A 21,615-nucleotide genomic window follows, 5' to 3' on the forward strand; every position below is an offset into this window, starting at 1 on the left:
GCTCTGTTGAATCCAAAATTTCTACTATAAACGCATATAATTTTCACTCCATGAATCTGAAGAAGTGGGGTTTTTACCCACGAAAGCTTATGCTCAAATAAATCTGTTAGTCTTTAAAGTGCCACCGGACTCCTTGTTGTTTTTGTGAATACAGACTAACACGGCTACCCCCAATACTATAAACACATATGCACGTTGCTGTGGACACTTAGTTAAGTCTTTGAAACTGCAATATGAATGGAGATGAGGCTACAAAATCATCTTTGGCACAGTTATATCTCAAGTTTTCTTAAAATCCTCAAGGTGGACCAGTCCAGCAATCTAACGTGAGTGCTCACAATTTGTATTCTGAGCTCTGTCCCGTGCATATTTTTCTGACCAATGCTTAGTATGCATAAATTAGCCAAGCCTATTTCCTCAGCCAGAAGGGACATCCTGCCTTTCAAGGTGAAGAGAACGGAGCTGTTAAGGGGTAGGGATCTATGACAAACCAAAACATGATCTTCCTGAGGAAGAGAAGGCCCATTTACATAGAATGTATTGGTATATGATAGTCTTGGCTCTTTCTACTACAGCATTAAAAGGATTTACTAATTGCGAAATATTGCTAGAAAATCAAAAGGGAAGTCTGAGTCTTAAAGCAGTTTTGGATACATTCAGCACCACAAATTATGCTGAATGGCTACATTTTGCTTGGCAGCATTTTACCCTTTAATCCCATAGAGATTTGCGTCATGCATCTTATTTCTTTCATTCATATAGAAAACTGAAACAAATTAGCTACATTAGGGAGTATTCAGGCCACAAAATTAGTCATTTGAAACTTTAAAAAATCCAAACAAATAAATCTTTGTGTTTCCAATGAATACTGCAAGCTTATCCACCTTAATGTGTGATGCAACAAATCCCAAATAATTTGCTTAAAAGCTATTCATTGGAAATCCTTGATAATATGGCACTAGGATAAATCCTAACCAGCCAAATTTTCTAGGTTGAATGTACACTTGCATTTTGTGCCAGATATGGGAATAAAGAGTCAATGCAGATTTACCTTTAAATCAGCAAGATTTTGGCCAAAATCTTCAGCAATTTTTTATTTAGTTTGCATCTGTACTTGACCCTATATACGCTGGAATAATTTTACACGGCTATAAATGGGCAGAACACATTTAAGAGCAAAGACACTCTTACTAGAGTGTGTTTATTAAGAAGTTATCAACTCATTTATTCTATTTTTAAATTTCACAAAGTATCTGAATAGTTGTTTTAACTGACCCAATAATTATATTTTATAAAGAGATTTTTATAAAATGCTAGGCCTGCTGTCTTTCTAGGTTGAAATTTACATCTTTCTCTACCATTTTGGCAGATATGCAATATAGCGCATCAAATAACTCATAAAACAGGAAAAAACAAACAAGGGCATTTTAAAAGATATATAAATCCTGCATCAGTTTTTCTGTTCTTCAGAAGCTTCCCCCACCCTTGCTTTTTGCATTACAAATTCAGGTCTTGTCTACTGTTTTTCTGGGAATATACTTTGGCTTATTGAGGAGCTAGTCAAATTAAGCAGTTCCTTTAAAAAACACAACATTTTTGGTATTGCATTACAACTACAATGCAGGTGAAACCTGACAAATTTTAAATAAGTTACTTTTGTTTATATTGTATTCTCATTTAAATGTAAACTAGATAAATACACTTAACTGCCCTACAAACAACAACTAAAAGAAAAGATTTTTACTAACTTTGAAATTTTAACTATCAACTTTTCAACCATTCAAAAATGGAGCACATTTTACATGGATATCTTTGAGACACGACTTTGAACACTATGATTGCATTTTTTCCAAAGTAAATCTGTAGAATAGAAACACTTCAAATTGTTCTAATCTAACAGAAATGTAGTGGATGCTACATATATTGCAGTTTTGTAAAGCAACTACAAAATTTAATAGGTGAGACCCAGAATATTTTGCACTTCTACCTGTTTCTGTGTAATGAAATTTAATATTTTAACAGTTACCCTCTTTTATAAGATGACCTGGAAGCATTTTATAGTACTTCTCATGTATAAAGAAGAATCAACACAGCTGCTTCTTAAAAGATAAATAAAACCATACACACCGATCCCAAATTAGTTATTTTGATTTTACAAGACCTCAGCAGAAACATGAAAGACTAAAATTTATATTGGTAATACTTCTGAGTTTAGAGCCCCAAACACCCTTTTTTCAAAAGCAAAATTATTTCAAGCTGCCTTATGCTTCATGACAAAAGGAAAAAGGCCAAACCAACAAATTTTACTTTACCAAGACTATTAATGATAAACTTACTTTCTTTTCTCATTACACTTCTTTAACTAGAATATGGAACTTGATTAAAGGACAATTTTACCTGTGGTTTTGCTTTTTTTACATACTTGAATTAAATTCCTTCCGGCTTATCTTTTTGTGCAAACCTCTCCCAGTTCAGTTAATGACTCTCTTAAATTTACCTTGCTCTAAGTGCTTATTTTAATTGATTAAAAAAAAAACTGGAATGAAAAAACAACTAGGAAAGGCTGGGTGGACCTGGTAACCATCTTCAAATGTGTAAAAGGTGGTTATAAAAAGGATGATGATCAACTGTTCTCCATGTTCACTGAAGGTAGGACAAGTAGTAAGGGCTTAATCTGTAGCAAGGGAGACTTAGGTTAGATATTAGGAAAAACTTTCTAGCTATAAGGGTAGTTAAGTACTGGAATAGATTTCCAAAGGAGGTTGTGGAATACCCACAATTGGAGGTTTTTAAGAACAAGTTACACAAACACCAATCAGGGATGGTGCACAGGGGGCTGGACTAAATGACCTTGAGGTTCCTTCCAGCCCTATATTTCTGTGATTATTTTAGTGGTTGTGGATTGCTGCCCCAAAATCTTTAGTCCCTGTTAACCAAAGTAGTAAGAGTCCAGAAACTACTTCTAAACCTGTGGAGTTTTTTGCTTGATAACATTATGCCAATTTGGAATGGGCCAACTGTTTGTTTTTTTTAATAAGACTTTAATGGCAGCCTATTAACATTTCAAAAGCTGATAGTTAGTCATTGATAATGAGTTTAAGCATCACCCAAAAAAGGTGCATGTTATTATACACAAATTTTAAACAGGCATGTAATTTAATATATTGTGCTACACGTTCTGACAATACTTCTGACAAAAAAGTGGTTAGAGTGATTTCCCCTTAGCTGAGACAAGGAATCTGTGTGGACAAGAGAAACTTTCCCGATATTCCATTGTATTAGATATTTGACTTATTTGAAAGAGTATGCAGTACTAGTTGTGATTTTGTTTCTTTGCAATTATTCAGATTACTGAAGATGATATTTATGGATGCTGCTAAAGTCCCTTAGTAAGCAACATTTTTTATTTAAATTTTATTTATTTTTTGTTATTGAGCCTGTCATCATTGCAGAAGAGGAATTGGACAGGGAAAAGTAAATAAGGTATTCCTTTTTTCCTCTTGTAAAATGTCTTGAATCCTAAATTTGGGATCTGGCTTCCCCCTTGTAACTTACCTCTCCTTCTCCTTTCTGGCTGTTGCACGCAGGGGCATTTTTGATATTCTGTTCCACTGCTGTCCTTCCAGCATTACTCCTTCCCCTTCCCCTCCCCCGCAAATGCTGATGACAGAAGTAACCATTGTGATAATCTAGTCTGACCTGTTGTATAACACAGGCCAAAGAAATTTCCCAAAAATAATTCCTACCTACAACGTATCTTTTAGAAAAAAATACGGTCAAGATTTAAAAAAAAAAAATTTAAAATCTTGACTCCACCACAACTCTTGGTAAATTGTTTCAAGTCACCTCTTAACTTTCTCTTTGTTAAGCTAAAAAGAATTGAGCTCCTTGAATCTGTCACTATATACAGGCATATTTCTAATCCTTTAAATCATTCTTGTGGCTCTTCTCTGAACGCTCTCCAATTTATTCACAAATCATAAAGAACGTTGACACCAGAATTGGACACCATATTCTAACAGCGGTCACACCAGTTCCAAATATAGAGGCAAAATAACCTCTCTACTCCTACCCAAGATTCCTCTGTTTATGCATCCAAGGATCACAGCTCCTAGTGCAATGCTGATTATTCTCCATCACCCCCAAATCTTTTTCAAAGTCAGAGCTTCCCAGGAGAGAGGCCCCCATCCTATAAGTATGGCCTACATTCCTTGTTCCCAGATGTATACATTTAGTCATATTAAAAATACATATTTCTTGCTTTCTCCCAGTTTACCATGTAATCCAGATTGCTCTGTATTGGTAGCCTGTCCTCTTCATTATTTAGCACTCTCCCAATTTTTGGGTCATCGGCAAACTGTATCAGTGGTGATTTTGTTTTCTTCCTGGTCATTGATAAAAATGTGTTATAGTGTAGGGCCAAGAACTGATCCCTGTGGAACCCCACCTGAACACACCCATTCTACTATGATTTCCCCATTTACAGTTACATTTTGAGATCCATCAGCCAGCTTTTAATTCATTTAATGTGTGCCATGTTCATTCTGCATCTTTCTCGGTTTTTAAATCAAAATGTCATGTGGTACCAAGCCAAATGCCTTATAGAAATCTTAGTGCATTACATCAACACTATTACCTTTATCAACCAAACTTGTAAGCTTATTAAAAAAATAAAAAAAAATCAAGTTAGTGAGGATCTATTTTCCATAAACCTGTGCTGACTGGCATTATATTACTGTCCTTTAATTCTTTATTAATCAAGTCCCGTATCAGCCATTCCATCATCTTGCCCAAGACAGGGGTCAGGCTGACATGACTATAATTACCTAGGTCATCCTATTTGCCCTTTTCAAATATTAGCACAACATTAGCTTTCTTCGAATCTTCTGGAACCTCCCTGGTGTTTTAACATTTATTGAAAATTCACATAACCAGTCCAGCGAGGTCCTCAGACAGCTGTTTTAAAACTCTTGGATGCAAGTTATCTGGATCTGATTATTTTAAAATGCCTAACTTTAGTAGCTGCTGTTTAACGTCCTCCTGAGATAGTATTGGAATGGAGTGTTATCATCTGATATGGCTACATCATGTTTTTCTCCAAATACAGAACAGAAATATTTATTGAATGCTTCTACCTTATTATTGATAATTCTACTATTTCTTGCAATGGACTAATACCACTGTTGGGAACAAAAAAACCCCTTATTTAAAAAAAAAATAAATAAAAAGCTGCCTTCACTTCCCCTCTAAACCAAAGTCAGTTTGTTCTTTAAATCAAGACAGCCTTCTTCTTTGATTGTGGCTTTTTGAGCATCTAGTAAAGTGTTCCTAAACAACTCTCAATTATCATTCATATTTTTCTGTCTGAATTCTTCCTTCCAGCCTTTAATCCTCTCTTCCGAGAGAACAGTTGCAATGCCTGCTTCTGCTGTTGCTCATAGCTTCCAAAAGTGATACCAGAATAAAACTGACCAAGATCCTTGTTAGTTTTACTGCTGGAAACAACCATATGAAACATGGCAGTGGAAACTGACAAGAATCCTGGTCATTTGCACTCTGCCTGCAGCAATGAAGGCAGTGGAGCCCTCTGTCAAGTTTGGAAGAGCACTTATCACCTTAACCTCTATTGATAAATTACTTTTACAACCATAAGCGCTAGAACTGTTGTTAAAAGTTTAGATGCTGAAGAAGATGGCAATCAGCCAAGAAAGTTTTCTAATCATCTTGCAAGTGGATTTTTCAAGCCCTGGCTACTCAAGCTCTAAATATATACATATTATGTATACATAAAAACACACACATAGCTCAGTTAACTTGATGGATATAGTGTTTTTTCTTCATATTGGGGTGGACTGCTCATTAAAGGATATCATTTATGGCAGCTGGAAATATGATTTGATACATGGTTTTAATTTTGTGATGTCCTCTGAAGAATTTAATGGACAAATAATATTTAAATAACTACTAAGATACTGCAATGATTTTTTTTACCCTAAAGATGATATCTGAAGCTATCAGATCATAGTACTCTTTTAGAACAGTCTTAAATTAAATTACAATATTGATGGAATTCCATTTTACACAAAGCATAGGCACAATGTAATCACTAGTCTACAGGCCTTAGTTATTAATTAGTTACTCCATCTACAATCCTTTAATCAGAGATCGTAGTTGCAGGATGGTCAATACTGAAGATAAATGTTATTTCAACTCAACAACTGCAGTGTGCTTAGATAACTACATGAAACATAGTATGATCCCTGATCACTAGCTGATAATCCTGAAATATCCAAGTTATTCAACAAGCAGAGCAGTTAAGTACATGAATGTCTAATAAGAGGCATACCAATATTTAGACAAACAAAAATATTGCCAGAAAGAAGACCATGGTATTCATAATACAGTATACTATCAGTTTAGTTAGTGCTATTCAGTTTCTAGAAACTTCCCCCTTTAAGTGATTCCTTATGAAACATCAGTATTAAAATCATGCTGTTCTAACAGAAAATTCCCCAAAAGCAGATCCAAAAGTTTTTGGAACAACTAGTCTTTTCCCTATTTTATGATCTTTTTCCTAAAGATAGCATTATAGTGATAGGGATTTTAGACTAGCTCCCCACTCTGGGCACATACAGCGAGAACTCACAAGATTTCTTCTACTGAGATATATTGGACTTTATCTACTACTGACAGTCCCAGAATCTCTTCCGAAAAATATACTACATGGCAAATGTGTACAGAATTATTTACAGACTGCACAGAGGGGATATAAGAGATAGCAGTGCAAGCTGGAGGTGTTGAACATCAGGGGGCTATTTGATAAACATGCTACAGGAACACCCTTTGAGCAGAAAACTTTGAAAGGTTCATGCCCTCCAGAATTAAAATTTGCAACTTGACCATTCTACTATCAGCTAACTTATTTTTTATTAGAAGCAAACCCTAAAGTTCAACAATTTAGACTAGCAGCTCCTATTGGCCAAGATCTGATTCCTCAGTGTTGAAAAGGGATATTTTTCCACAAAACACAAGAATGGTACAATGAAATGATTAAGATAGCAGCTTTGGAGAGAGTGTTACTTATGAAAGACTGGACAAAGTCTGAAAGAGGGGTCTAATTTTTCAATGTATTCACATTTACTGGAAATTGTTCCTAACATGGCATGAATGGTAAATTATTTTGAACACAAATGATTTCAATGTTTAATCAAACTGCACCATGTGGCTAGCCTTCATCCTCATTATTCACCGACTTGAGGGATTCCTTCACTGACTTTCTTGCCTGAAATATAAGTTTTTAAATCAATAATTCTAGAACTATTAATACAAACAAATTGAGTATGTAACTGCGGCTTTAGCTATTTTTTCTGAAATTCTGAATGAATCTGTGTTACAAAAATATTAAGGAAAAAAGTACTTATCTCACAGCACCACCTGCCAAGGCAGTAATACCACCACCAGTTAATGACATTCAATAATTCCAAGACCTGATGAAGCAGGTTGCTGATACTCTGCAAATTCCCCTGGAAGAAGTCAAGGAATCTGATCACAAGCTCCTGGACATACTGCACACTTCTGCTTCAATACAGGTGGCACTGTCAATTAATGAAGCCCTTCTTGATCCAGCCAAGACCACCTGGCAAACTCCAGCAATGCCCTCTCCATCCCCATGCAAGTGGGCTAACAAACAATACTACGTCCAATCCCAGGATTTTAAATTTTTGTTTTCTCACCATGCATCAAATTCTCTGTTTAGGGATGCAGTCAGTGAAAGGGGCAGGGAACATACCAAAAACCCCACCCCATATATTGAGGGGCAGAAACGTCTGGACCTTTACAGTCATAAAAGCTACTCTTCGGCAACATTACAGTTCAGGATAGCTAATTGCCAGGCACTGATGTCAAAATAAAAACTACCCGAACTATAAGAAGTTTAATGTTTTTATTGACCTAGCAGATAACACCAGGGGAACGACACACCGGCCTTATTTGCTTAATAGTGAATTTGTAATAAGAGGCACAATGAACTCATTTTTATACAGTGTACCTGCTTCAGCCTCCAGCAGTGAGGCTAGCAATGCAGTTATGAATGAAAAACAAGAGTGCAAGAAACATATTCAGAAATATGAGGAGGCTTTCTTTGACTATGGGGTCACTGGTGTTTTTGTCAAGAACAAAGAAAGGCTAAAATGTCTGCTATGGCACATGGTGTTATCTAGCGAAAGCATGAAGACTTAAACTCTTGGAAACTCTTCACAAGTAACAGAGAAAAAACAAGGTGATTTTCCAGCACCGGAAAGAAGAGCCATAACCGTCTGACCACACTCAAAAGGCCTTATTTGAGCTGAGTTACTGTACTGCACAGGTCAAGAAGCCTCACCAAATTGGAGAGTCACTTTGCCTTGTTTTCTTTTATGTTGTTATCTTCACCGTATCAATTGCAGCTGGCAAAATCAAACTCAAAGCTGTACCATTCTCCATCAGCACAGTGAAGGATGGAGACAATTGCAGCAGATCAGGAAAACACTGATGGCGCATGGGGGGGGGGGGGGGGGAGATGCTTTTGCTTTTCAAGCTGATGTGACCATTGAGGATTGTGATGCATATTTCTTGGTTTTTGTGAAATACACATGGGAGAATGCAGTTCTCACAGATATTCTGTTCTGTCTCCCTCCTCCTGGGAGTGAGACATCACAAGGAATGTTCGATGTGCTACTTGCAAAACAAAAATATTCCATGTGATCACATGGTGGGTTTTTGCATAGATGTGAGCTCCACCTATGGCAGGCCACAAAGCAAGACTGCATGCCTTGGTAAAGAAAGGTAAAGGACTGCATGCCTTGTCTGCTATGTGGATGCACTGCATGATCCAGAGAGAATAACTGTCATGTAAAAATCTGAGTCCAGAGCTAGGTCAGCAGGTCGTCTATTGTGAACTACATTAAGACTCAGCCTTTTCAGGCACATCTGTTTGCAAAACTGAAGATTGGGGGTGGGGTGTGTTGATCAGGATGTCTTCTTGTTCCACACTGAAGCTTGTTGGCTCAAGAGGAAAAGTACTGCGACTATATTTTGAACTGAAAGAGGAGCTAAGTGCCTATGCAACGGACTGCAAAGAGAGTGAATTAGTTAATTTTCTATATGACCAAATGAAGATACGCCTTCTTGTCTAGGTCAGATATATTTGGGAAACTGAATGAACTGAATACAGGTCTGCAAGGAAAAGACACACATACTTCAGCTGAGTGATCAAATCACAGAATTCACGAAGAAAACTGTTTTCTGAAAGTATAATCTATTGGAGAAACGATGAATCCTTCCCGCAGTATTGCAAGTTCCTGGCTGACAAAGAAATTATTCAGCCACCTAGGAGAACAGTTTGCATCCTTTTTCTCCATCTTTGACATGACAAACTATGACTGGGTGCAAAATCCCTTTCAAAGAAAGCCTGATGTCATGGATTTGCCAGCAACTGAAACTGAACAGCTTATCGAAAGTTCCTGAGATAGATTCTTGCAAGGAACATATGCCCAATGTTACCTCTCAGAGTTCTGGTTCACTGTCAAGAATGAATGTCCTGCATTCTCAGCTCATACATTGAAACTGATGGTGCCATTTGCAAGCAAATATATTTGTGTGAAGCTGAAGTCAGCACACTTGTATCCATTGAGTCTTGATATCAATCTGCTGTTGACATCACATCAGAGATTAGATGTGCGATTTCTACCATGACGCTGGACTTTGAGAAGCTGTGTTGCAACACACAAACCCACGTAGCACTTCATAGAGCATTAAATAATGTACTTAACATGTAAATTCATTAGATTCCTTGATTGCTATGTTGCTTTGTTGCTTTCTGGGTTCACAGTAAACAGTAAGTCTCAAAATGGGGCTAAACAGGCAAAAAGTTTGGGAACTCCTGTGTTACAGTAACAGTGGATAATTAGAGGTATTTGATATTCAAGTAAAAAGCTGGTTAGCTGAGAACATATAAGCTTGCTGATCAATGGCTGTAGATTGTTTGTCAGCATGGCATCTTTTTGTGGTGAAAGTTTCCTGGAATTCCAGTTGCCCACTTTATTTCTTCCCAAATCCGACAAACAGCCCTATATTGCAGTGACATACCAATCAAAGGGTGGCTACTTTATGGTCTTTTTTTCCTCCCCCAAAAAAATCTTGACTTGGAGAGAAATTTAAATGAGTTACAGCATAATTACCAGAGATTAATTCTAGCTCTGCAAATAGTTGGTCTCCAACAAATTTAACTGATAAAACCTATTTGACCAATCTGTTTACATCATAGGCTGTATTCTCAGAAAAAAAAATTGTTAAGGTTGAAAGAATATTTCACTGAAATAAAACAAAACCTTAAGATCATAATTTACCAATTAGTCTTGAAATTTAAAGTTAAAGTTCAACTTTTCAGCTCCCAGCCAAAACGTGCATACTCTAAAGCCCAGTTAAGATCACCCAATCAACTTGAAATAACTCTGGCATAAATCTTTGCATTTTATAAGCTAATGACAACTGAGGACATAATTTCATGGTAAATCAACTGTACCCAAAAACATTTCCATCCCATAAATGTATTTTAGTGATAGTGACTTGTGTATTAGTGCATTAAAAACCAAGATATGAAGCTAAATGTAGGTAAAATTAGGGCTAGTGTCAAATATACTATTACCAATGAAATCAGGTGAACTATTTGTAAGATTTCAGAGTAGCAGCCGTGTTAGTCTGTATTCTCAAAAAGAAAAGGAGTACTTGTGGCACCTTAGAGACTAACAAATTTATTAGAGCATAAGCTTTCGTGAGCTACAGCTCACTTCATCGGATGCATTTGGTGGAAAAAACAGAGTAGAGATTTATATACACACACACAGAGAACATGAAACAATGGGTTTATCATACACACTGTAAGGAGAGTGATCACTTAAGATAAGCCATCACCAACAGCAGGGGGGGGAAGGAGGAAAACCTTTCATGGTGACAAGCAGGTAGGCTAATTCCAGCAGTTAACAAGAATATCAGAGGAACAGTGGGGGGTGGGGTGGGAGGGAGAAATACCATGGGGAAATAGTTTTACTTTGTGTAATGACTCATCCATTCCCAGTCTCTATTCAAGCCTAAGTTAATTGTATCCAGTTTGCAAATTAATTCCAATTCAGCAGTCTCTCCTTGGAGTCTGTTTTTGAAGCTTTTTTGTTGAAGGATAGCCACTCTTAGGTCTGTGATCGAGTGACCAGAGAGATTGAAGTGTTCTCCAACTGGTTTTTGAATGTTATAATTCTTGACGTCTGATTTGTGTCCATTCATTCTTTTACGTAGAGACTGTCCAGTTTGGCCAATGTACATGGCAGAGGGGCATTGCTGGCACATGATGGCATATATCACATTGGTAGATGCGCAGGTGAAGGAGCCTCTGGTAGTGTGGCTGATGTGATTAGGCCCTATGATGGTATCCCCTGAATAGATATGTGGACAGAGTTGGCAACGGGCTTTGTTGCAAGGATAGGTTCCTGGGTTAGTGGTTCTGTTGTGTGGTGTGTGGTTGCTGGTGAGTATTTGCTTCAGATTGGGGGGCTGTCTGTAAGCAAGGACTGGTCTGTCTCCCAAGATCTGTGAGAGTGATGGGTCGTCCTTCAGGATAGGTTGTAGATCCTTGATGATGCGTTGGAGAGGTTTTAGTTGGGGGCTGAAGGTGATGGCTAGTGGCGTTCTGTTGTTTTCTTTGTTGGGCCTGTCCTGTAGTAGGTGACTTCTGGGTACTCTTCTGGCTCTGTCAATCTGTTTCTTCACTTCAGCAGGTGGGTACTGTAGTTGTAGGAATGCATGATAGAGATCTTGTAGAGAAGAGTACCCAGAAGTCACCTACTACAGGACAGGCCCAACAAAGAAAACAACAGAACGCCACTAGCCATCACCTTCAGCCCCCAACTAAAACCCCTCCAACGCATCATCAAGGATCTACAACCTATCCTGAAGGACGAGCCATCGCTCTCTCAGATCTTGGGAGATAGACCAGTCCTTGCTTACAGACAGCCCCCCAATCTGAAGCAAATACTCACCAGCAACCACACACCACACAACAGAACCACTAACCCAGGAACCTATCCTTGCAACAAAGCCCGTTGCCAACTCTGTCCACATATCTATTCAGGGGATACCATCATAGGGCCTAATCACATCAGCCACACTATCAGAGGCTCCTTCACCTGCGCATCTACCAATGTGATATATGCCATCATGTGCCAGCAATGCCCCTCTGCCATGTACATTGGCCAAACTGGACAGTCTCTACGTAAAAGAATGAATGGACACAAATCAGACGTCAAAAATTATAACATTCAAAAACCAGTTGGAGAACACTTCAATCTCTCTGGTCACTCGATCACAGACCTAAGAGTGGCTATACTTCAACAAAAAAGCTTCAAAAACAGACTCCAACGAGAGACTGCTGAATTGGAATTAATTTGCAAACTGGATACAATTAACTTAGGCTTGAATAGAGACTGGGAATGGATGAGTCATTACACAAAGTAAAACTATTTCCCCATGGTATTTCTCCCTCCCACCCCACCCCCCACTGTTCCTCTGATATTCTTGTTAACTGCTGGAATTAGCCTACCTGCTTGTCACCATGAAAGGTTTTCCTCCTTCCCCCCCCTGCTGTTGGTGATGGCTTATCTTAAGTGATCACTCTCCTTACAGTGTGTATGATAAACCCATTGTTTCATGTTCTCTGTGTGTGTGTATATAAATCTCTACTCTGTTTTTTCCACCAAATGCATCCGATGAAGTGAGCTGTAGCTCACGAAAGCTTATGCTCTAATAAATTTGTTAGTCTCTAAGGTGCCACAAGTACTCCTTTTCTATTTGTAAGATGAACCCTTACCCAAGTGCTGTAGACATCTGACACAATAGATATTAACATACAACTTTCATTTAAGACAGAGAACAGTATTAGAACAAGAGTGTTCTGTGGGCATACCTTAATGTGAACTGTAACTAATGCACTACTGCAGTACATAACATTTTAAAAGTCAGCACAGCAAGATTAAAAGTGAGGTTTTTAAAAACATTGTACAAAGTTGTACTGAAGTGTGAAGCTTAAGCAAAATAGGCAGGAAATTCAGAGATACAGCCAAAAATCTGTCCAGTTATTTGTAGGCATTTTAGATCTCCAAATACTAGGTAATTTTACATTGTGTTGTGTATGTTGTATAAAGATTAGATGTCAGCAAGAACACTGAAATTCATCACTTTATTATGCATATTTTTTCATAGTAGCATGCAAAGGCCCCAGTCAGGGATTAAGATCCCATCATGCTAGGCACTGTACAAACAATACAGTAGCTGCTGCAGAGAGCTAACAACTGGTTTAAAGCAGACAAATTAGTAGAGATTTTTTTTTCTTAATCTTTATTTTAAAAAACAGGATTAGAAATAAGACTTCAGGTATTGTTTGGCAGATGACGAGAGACTAAAATAACAAAGTCATAATATATGGATGGAAATACCATACATTTCCTTATTTAACAGAGGATACTTCTAGACTCCAAGAGTCAAAATAGCAGGTTGAAGATTTATCAGCAGAAAGATTCCAATGAAGTCCAACATTCCATCTCTGTTTTAAGAAGTACAGGTTAATGTTCTAGTTCTCTCTTCTTCAGAATCTAGAGAAAAGTAAATATTATAGCAGGTGTTTCGAGGCCTCCACAGACTCTGACCTACAATATGCTGAGCACCTTCACTGTCAAATGAAGTTAATGAAAGGTGTTACGCTTTTCTTTGCATTCTTGGATGACATTTTCAGGAATTTGGATACATTATGTCTAAAAGGAAACAAAACTGTATTAATGGGAATTCATTTCCCCTTGTATTTGCTTGTAGCCATTATTGGGTCATTTCTCATGGACTACCGGACATCTAACATTAATGTCAATAGCAGGGGGTAGCTGCGTTAGTCTATATCCACAAAAACAACAAGGAGTTTCTCAGAAGCATAGAGTGAAAATTACAGATGCAGGCATTATTATACTGATACATGAAGAGAAGGGAGTTACCTCACAAGTGGAGAACCAGTGTTGACAGGGCCAATACAATCAGGTTGGATGTAGTTCACTCCCAATAATTGATGAGGAGGTGTCAATTCCAGGAGAGGCAAAGTTGCTTTTGTTGCCAGGTTTATAAGAAACTACATTGGATGCCCTGCCCACCTTCCGGAAGTTTTAGCAAACCAACCCCCAGAACAGTTTACAGCTCCCTTTACTTCCTCCCTCTTTTCAACTTCCAGTGACAGTTTATGTCACCCACTACCTATGCTGCTGTCTTCAATCCATAAATCCATCCATTCCCCTGCCCCCAAGTGCTAGAAAGATTTATAAATGTCATTGTTTTTTTAATAAATAAAAATCCAGTTTTCATCTTTTCCTTTTTACCTTTCCAGAGTAATGTTTTCATTTACAGACTGAAATTAGAGATTAATTTTTCTAGTATGAAAAAGCTCTTATGTTCATGTAAATACTCACTTTAGGAAGGAAAAAAAATAAATGCACAAATACAAAATGGGAAATAATTGGCTAGGCAGCAGAACTACAGAAAAGGATATGGTGATTATGGTGGATCATAAAGTGAATACAAGTCAATGTGATGCTATTGAGAAAAAGGCAAATGTCATTCTGTTTTAAAACAGGACTGTCATATGTAATCATGGGAGGTAGGAGATAGTTGTTCCACTCTACTCAGCCATGGTAAGGCCTCAGCTGGAGTACTCTGGGCACCACACTTTAAGAAAGATGTGAACAAACTGGAGAGAGCCCAGAGGAAAGCATCAAAAATGATAAAAGGTTTAGAAAACCTGACCTGTGAGAAAAGGTTGAAAGTATTGGGCATGTTTAGTTTAGAGAAGAGAAGCCTGAGGTGGAATATTTTAACAGTCTTCTAATATGTAAAAGATTGTTATAAAGAGGACTGGGGTATGCAACCCTTTGAAACATTCTGGCGACCCAATTTGGGGTTCCAAGCCACGGGTTGAGATACCCCAGTATAGAGGATAGGCTGAATTGGTGTAGTAATATTACTGCTTCTTTCCTGTCACTATGGTAGTTTCTAACCAGTATAAAACTGCTCTAGTTGAACCGTATCTGAGCTAAAGATCTCATCCTAATACCATAACCAATTGGTATGACATATCATTACAGAGCATGTGGGTCACATGGTGGACATACCACAAAGCATCAAAAGCTCATTAGATTTTGACCTACAGTTTTTGCAATGTCTTGTCAACTGGTCCTCTGTAAGAATTAAGCCATGTTAAGAGACCTGATTTTATGCTACTTTATATTGGATTATGAACTCTTTTGGACAATCTTTTTGTTCTATTTGTACAGTGCTTAGTACAATGAGATCCTGGTCCATGCATGGGTGGCTGAGGTTCTGTGGCCTGCAATGTGCAGGTCAGACTAGATGTTCGCAACAGTCCCTTCTGGCCTTAAAGTCAATGACTGGAGCTCCTAGGCACTACTGCTATACAAATAATACTACATAGTTTGCTTGGCCATTTTGGATCAGCCATAGCAACTTTACAAACCCTCTAGACAATGGTTTCTAAACAGTTTAATATTTTATGCAATCTATCATGTATAGCAAAGAGGAGTGTCCTTCCCCAGAGACTGACAGCAAGGGAGGGTCAGATGCCCCTGGTGGGCGGAACCAGGAAAGCCATGCCCACTGCACCAGGAGCAGATGGGCGGGACAGGAACAGGAAGTATAAAAGATGGGCTCATTTAAGGAGAAACCACTGCAAGAGGCAGATGTTTCCATGCTGATATTAGAAACAGAGCCTGCTGAAATCTTCTACTGTCTTGAGGACTTGTCTGAACTGGGGTGGCTGATGCTGAGGAGTGACTGGGATTACTGCTTGCAGTGTACCCAGGGGAGATGGAGGATGACTCAGAGATCCAGGTGCACCCTGAGGGTAGTAGCCCAGGGACAGCTGACTACCCTCTGGCTGGGTTGCTGCTTGAGTCTGGTTCAGTGTGCTGCAACTGGATCCCTGCTGACCCAGTGGCAGACCACTCTACCACTGTCAGGGCCCTGGGCTGGGATATGGTGGAATCAGGTGGGCCCATGGCAGCCTCCCCACCTTTGGCCAGGAGGCCTCTGGGAGTCTGTCTGCTGAGCTAGGATCCTAGCCTGAGCTCCCCTACATTGTGTTGAGTGCTTGCTCCAGTCTGAAGCTCTAGACTGTCGCTACCATGCCCTGCTTGTGTGCCACGGTCCCTGGATTATTCACTGCTCTGCCCTGCCTGAGGTTGGGGCCCTAGACAGTGTTTGGTACCCTACCCTGTCCAAGGGCCTGGGTTCCCAGACTATAGCTGGTTGGGCTTTAGACTGTTTGGTGCTGTGCACTGCCTGAGGGCTTGGGCCCCTGGACCACTCACTGCTCTACCCCACCAGAGGGAGTGAGCCCTGAGACTGTTAATTTCCCTTATGAGACTGTTGTTCCAGGGGTGTGACATCAAAGGTGTGGCCTCCCTCTGAGATTGACAGTGAGGGAATGCCACACATGCCTAGACCATGGCTTATACTAGCCTACATTGTGTTAGAAAATGGCTTGCCATAACCAAGTTAGAGGTGGTTAAGTTTTAAACAGCTGTGCTAAGTTTACAGTCCTGCGTAGATGAAGCCTAAAATAAATGGTACTAAAAGTTTAATTCCTAATGTGGATGGGGCATAAAGGTGGAAATGGAAACAGACTGAATAACTGATGTTACCTGGAGGTAACAAATGTAAATTTTGTAGGATAAAGTATCTTTCTTTTAAAGTCCTACCTCCACCCTCCTGTGGACTGCCAGCACCATTTTTTACATTCCTATTGATTTGGCTAACAGTCAGCAAAAAATAAGGCTGAAGGATAACTTCCTTCTCTTCCCCACCTCAACCTGTCCATTGCCAGGACTAGAAGGAATACACAAACCTCTAAGAGGATGATTAAAAAAAATCCTTTTTAACCCTAAGGATAACTTGTACTACAAGTTTTGAAGTTTTAATTAAACTTTCACATGTGCTTTGTTCAGACAATAACAAGCTGATCAGTTTTCACCATGGTTCTCGGCAACTAGTAAAATGTTGCAGAGTTTGCAACGTCAAAAGATATTCATTTACCAAAATAAGCGTATTGAGCACTCTGTTCTTCAAACACTGTCTTATAAAACATATTCAAAGACTGAACTTTGGCCCTAATCTACTTGAAAGTTGTTGTTGGCTTTTTGTTTTGTTTTTTTAAAGGTAAGTCATCTTTTAAAAAAAATCATTTAGGTTGTCTAAAATTCTGTAGGCAGAACTCTTAACTTAAAGATGAAGAAAAAGTTCTGGGCTTTCTTTCCAGTTTTAGTTGGAGCAGTTGACTGTAGGCAAAATGCTGCCAATCTTACTCTTTCCCCTTCCACTACCAGTTTTCCTTTTACTTATAGCGTGGGAAAATGGGAGGAAAAAATATCTAGACAAAATAGCATCATGTAATGGCAGTATCATGGAAGCTGTCAACATTCAAAAGCATCTGTAATTGATTTACTTGATGAACATATTTTAAGTGACTATGAGCTGACAAGAGAGAAAATGCATCCTAACGCACACATTGTATGGCTCCTAGTTTTCAGTAGGAACAAATGGAGTAGAACTTGTTTATACTAAATTTAGGCCTGCAGGGAGGTAAGATGAGAATTCTAGATTATTTCATTGCACTGCAATTAACCAATTATAATTCCAGGCTCAGTAAAGTTGTTGCTGGAAATATTCCACACTTCATCTTCAAGCACCTTAAAGGCACAGAGTTAGTGTGGGTGTGAAAACAGATCCCAAGCCTGTTCCTCCCTCCATGACGCTCCGCACGTCAGCCTTCTTCTACTAAGAAGGCACCTTCTTCCTCCTCCGTCTAAGCGAAGAGTGCACAAAGGAAGGCTTAGCCACGGCAATGTGTCAAGCCTTTCTCGCCCAGACCGGAGCTTGGCCGGCAGGGGTGTGCTGCCTCCTCCTCCCGCCCAGCAAACGAGGAAGCAGCGGTGATGGATGAAGCGCGGGCTGCTCTGCGCCACCCCGAGCGCACACAGCGGGGCCCGCAGCGCCCAAGAGCTGCTCGCCCGCGTCCCAGGTTGCGAGGGATGGGTCACTTCCCTGCCTTCAGGCTGGAGGCGTTGCCGCGGCTCAGACTAGCATGTGCGCCGCTTCCGGTGCCTGAGGAAAGCCGGGGGCCCGCGCTAACAATAGGGCAGAGGCGGGCACCCCGGCGCTAGGGAAGTCCAAGGGGCGGCGGGACAGCTAGTAGCCGGGCGGGACGCACGAGGCAGGGAGCGGCCTGCGAGGGGCGCCGGCGGGGCCGGGCCGCCAAGGGGAGCTGGATGCTGGGGAGCAGCTCCCGGCGGCGGGACCGAGGGCGGGGCAGCCCGCCTCGGCGGCGGCGAGGGGGACCCGGGCTCAAGGTGACATCTTGTGTAGCAAGAGGAGGCGGCGCCGCCGCGCCAGGCCGCCCTGCCGGCCCCCCAGGCGAGCCCGGCGCCGTTCCTCACCTGGCACCTGCAGACGATGTCCGCGTCCTGCGCCAGCAGATCCACCAGCTTGCCCTTGCCCTCGTCGCCCCACTGGGCCCCCAGCACCACGGTCACCTTGTTGCCGGGCGGGCGCACGGCGCACTCGCCGTTGGGGACGGGGGGAGCTGAGGCGCCATTCTCAGACATGGTTGCCGCCGCCGGAGGCTCCTTTCCTGCTCCCCGGGCAGGGTACACATGAGGCGGCACAGGGACACGCTCCCCGCCTCCTCCCCAGACCCCACCTCCTCCCCGCCGGGAAGTACCGCAACTGCAGCCGCCACATCCAGTGGCGGCCGCCGGCTCCCGGTCTGGAGCCCCGCCCCTCTTATCTGCATAGATTGATGCCTCTCTCAACCCCCCACCCCCTCGCGGCAGGAGCTACGCGTCCCGGCATGCAGCACGACCCTTCCCCGCAGGGCGCCGCACGGAGCTTGCGCGATGCTTGATGGGGCGAGTAGTTCCTTGGGGTCGCACCCGTGAGAGAGGCGGAACAAGCCTTGTTGCTGTTGCCTGGGGCTGACCCAGAAGGAGGGACCCGGTGTGCTAGGGGCGGGCGCGGCGGCGGCGGCGGCGGCGGCGGGGGCTGTTGTCGCCGCCGCCGCCGCCGCCGCCTCCTCCTCCTCCTCCTCCTCTCCCTTCGAGAGGCGCCCGGCAGTTTCTGTTGAGCACCTCCGCCTCGGGTCCGGTGTCACGTGATCGTATGGGTGGCGGTTCATTGCGGCCGTTATTAGGCGGGCCCATGGCGCGAGCTCCGGAGCTGCTATGGGGCGCTCGAGCCCTGGGGCTGCTGCTGTGTCTGGGTGGATGCTGCGGCCTATGGAGGTGGGAGGCCGGAAAATGGATGGGAACAGAATGAGATGGGAGGCCTGAGGGGGCTGCACCTGTCAGGGTGCCCAGCTCCAGCGTTGTGTCCCCGCCCCCCGATCTGAGTGGGGGAGGAACCCCAGGGTGGGCACAGAGAGCGCCTGAGCCACAGGGCGACTGCTTCTGGCCTGCCCCCAGCCCACGCCATGCGGCCCACGGGGGAACAGCTTCCAACACGCCCCAGCACAAGCCACGCAGCCCACCATGTGACAGCTGCCAACACACCCTGGCCTAAGCCACACCGCCCACAGGGTGACAGTTGCCAACGTGCCCCAGCCCAAGCCCCATGGGGTGACAGCTGCCAACAAGTGCTGACCCATGACAAGCAGCTGACAGGCATAGTGTAGCACATGTATTCCCTCTTGTCTTGAATCAAGATGGATCATCGTATGCTGGGGTCAGGCGCCTCTACATTATGAGCTACGGGGTGTGATTTCCTCTGTTCGCATACTCATGTACTTGCTATCATCAAGCTTGCTGATGATCTGCAAAGAGCTGTCTGATCACATAGTCTTGCCTTCTTGTTGTCTGCTGCTTCTTGAGGTCTCTGGGCTCTGACTTGCAAAGATCCTTACGGTCTATAAAGGTCACTGGAAATAGGAAAGTCTAACTGCCTCTACTAAGGACCATGAATAAGGATAGGATCCTGTCATGGATTCTGGGACGTTGCAAGATGTCCATGACTTCTGGGGCAAGGCTGGAGCAGCTGTCAGTCCCAGAGTAGCGGCCACTGGAAGAACTGACTGGTAGGCAGCCATGGAGCAGCGGCCGCTGGAACAGCTGGCTAGTGATCAGCCCCAAGGCTACCAGAGCAGTGGCCCCCAGAACAGCTGGCTGGCAGCTAGCCCCAGGGCTGCCAGAATAGCTGACAGTCGGCCTTCTGCCAGGTCAGGGGTCCCCAGCCCACAGAAGTAGCGGCCAGGGCTGGGTCAGCCTCTCTGAGGCTGGAACAGCAGTGGTCAGCCCCTGTTGCAGGAGCAGCAGCAGCGGGGTTGGAGCAGCTGCAAGTCCTGGCAGCGCTCTATGTCCCCCACCTCCAGGGTGTTTTTAGTAAAAGTTAGGGACGAGTCATGCACTTCTGTGAATTTTTGTTTATTGCCCACGACATGTTCCTGACTTTTACTAAGAATACCTAGGACAGACTCTTAACTAAGGATATATATGTATATAAGGGAAATTGAAATGAATAGCCAAAGTAGGAAGCCTGATTATGTTTTTTCAAAAAAGATTAAACACATTTTGCATTAAAGACAGCTGAAAATACAGAAATACTTTCATTAAATCACTCTTCCATGTAATCAACTGCTGCAGTTGATATGGAAATGCTGTGTGATTGTGAATAACAGGTGAGGTGATCCATGTAATCACAGATTGGAGGGGAAGGAATTGGTAAGATACTCTGTTGTCCATAGTATGAAAAAGTTTTAGGACTCCTGTACTTAGGCCTGGTCTACACTACACAGGTTGACATAAGGCAGCTTACGTTGATCTAATTATGTCGGTGTCTATATGACAGCTGTGTCCCACCTATGTAAGTGCTCTACTACATTGCTATAATAACTCCACCTTTGTGAGAGGCGTAGGCCTTATGTCGGTGTAGTTAGGCTGGTGCAGTGTCTGTATAGACACTGCATTACTTAGATCTGCTGTTAGCGCTCTTGTCAATTTCGCAGCTCCAGCAGTGAAATTGACAAGAAAGCCTGGCAGCCAGAGCCCACCTGCCCACCCCTCCCCTGGAGAGCTGGGCAGCTGAACACCACTCCTGGCTGGGAGCTGCAGGCATCTAGACTCTACTCCCAACTGGGATCTGGGGAGAGAAACCCAGAAGCTGGACCCTGCTCTCAGCTGAGAGATGGGGCAAGAACCCAGGCCCCCAGCTCTCACCACCCCACCCCCCGACTCGGCCCCCAGCTGGGAGCTGGGGCAACAAGCCCAGGCGGCTGACCCGCTCCCAGCCGGGAGGTGAGAAGCCCCGGGTTGCTTTCCCTCTCCTGGCTGGGAACATTGGCTGTCTTGTCAATTTCATGACTCCATACTGGAGTTATGAAATTGAGAAGGCTGCCTGGCTCCTGGCAGGGTGGGGCTGAGAAGCCGGGGCAGCTGGACCCCACTCCCTAGGGGCAAGAAGCCTGGGGCAGCTTCCCCCCACACACCCGCTCCC

The 21,615-nt window shown here is 42.5% G+C and overlaps 2 protein-coding genes and 1 long non-coding RNA gene across 3 annotated transcripts in view; 1 reads left to right on the plus strand and 2 right to left on the minus strand.

Annotated features, from left to right (window-relative positions):
- The window catches only part of ADSS2 (adenylosuccinate synthase 2), a 64,980-nt gene extending 45,981 nt beyond the window's left edge, over nt 1-18,999 (minus strand). Inside the window, 2 exon segments of the mRNA XM_038394801.2 lie at nt 18,570-18,950; nt 18,952-18,999. Of these exon segments, the coding sequence (XP_038250729.2) occupies nt 18,570-18,950; nt 18,952-18,984 (414 nt within the window). The 5' untranslated portion in view covers nt 18,985-18,999.
- Nucleotides 5,274-10,708, minus strand: LOC122459641. Its single transcript, XR_006280461.1, has 3 exons — nt 10,471-10,708; nt 9,474-9,478; nt 5,274-6,686 (listed from the first exon to the last, which is right to left on the minus strand). It is a non-coding gene; the product is annotated as an uncharacterized LOC122459641 (long non-coding RNA).
- A 72-nt stretch (nt 19,000-19,071) lies between the features above and the next one.
- The window catches only part of CATSPERE (catsper channel auxiliary subunit epsilon), a 93,590-nt gene continuing 91,046 nt past the window's right edge, over nt 19,072-21,615 (plus strand). The window contains exon 1 of the mRNA XM_043512261.1: nt 19,072-19,412. Coding sequence (XP_043368196.1) covers nt 19,291-19,412 — 122 coding nt within the window. The 5' untranslated portion in view covers nt 19,072-19,290. The remainder of the gene's footprint in view (nt 19,413-21,615) is intronic.

Source organism: Dermochelys coriacea, chromosome 3 (genome assembly GCF_009764565.3).
Source record: "Dermochelys coriacea isolate rDerCor1 chromosome 3, rDerCor1.pri.v4, whole genome shotgun sequence".
Taxonomy (NCBI): Eukaryota; Metazoa; Chordata; order Testudines; family Dermochelyidae; genus Dermochelys; species Dermochelys coriacea.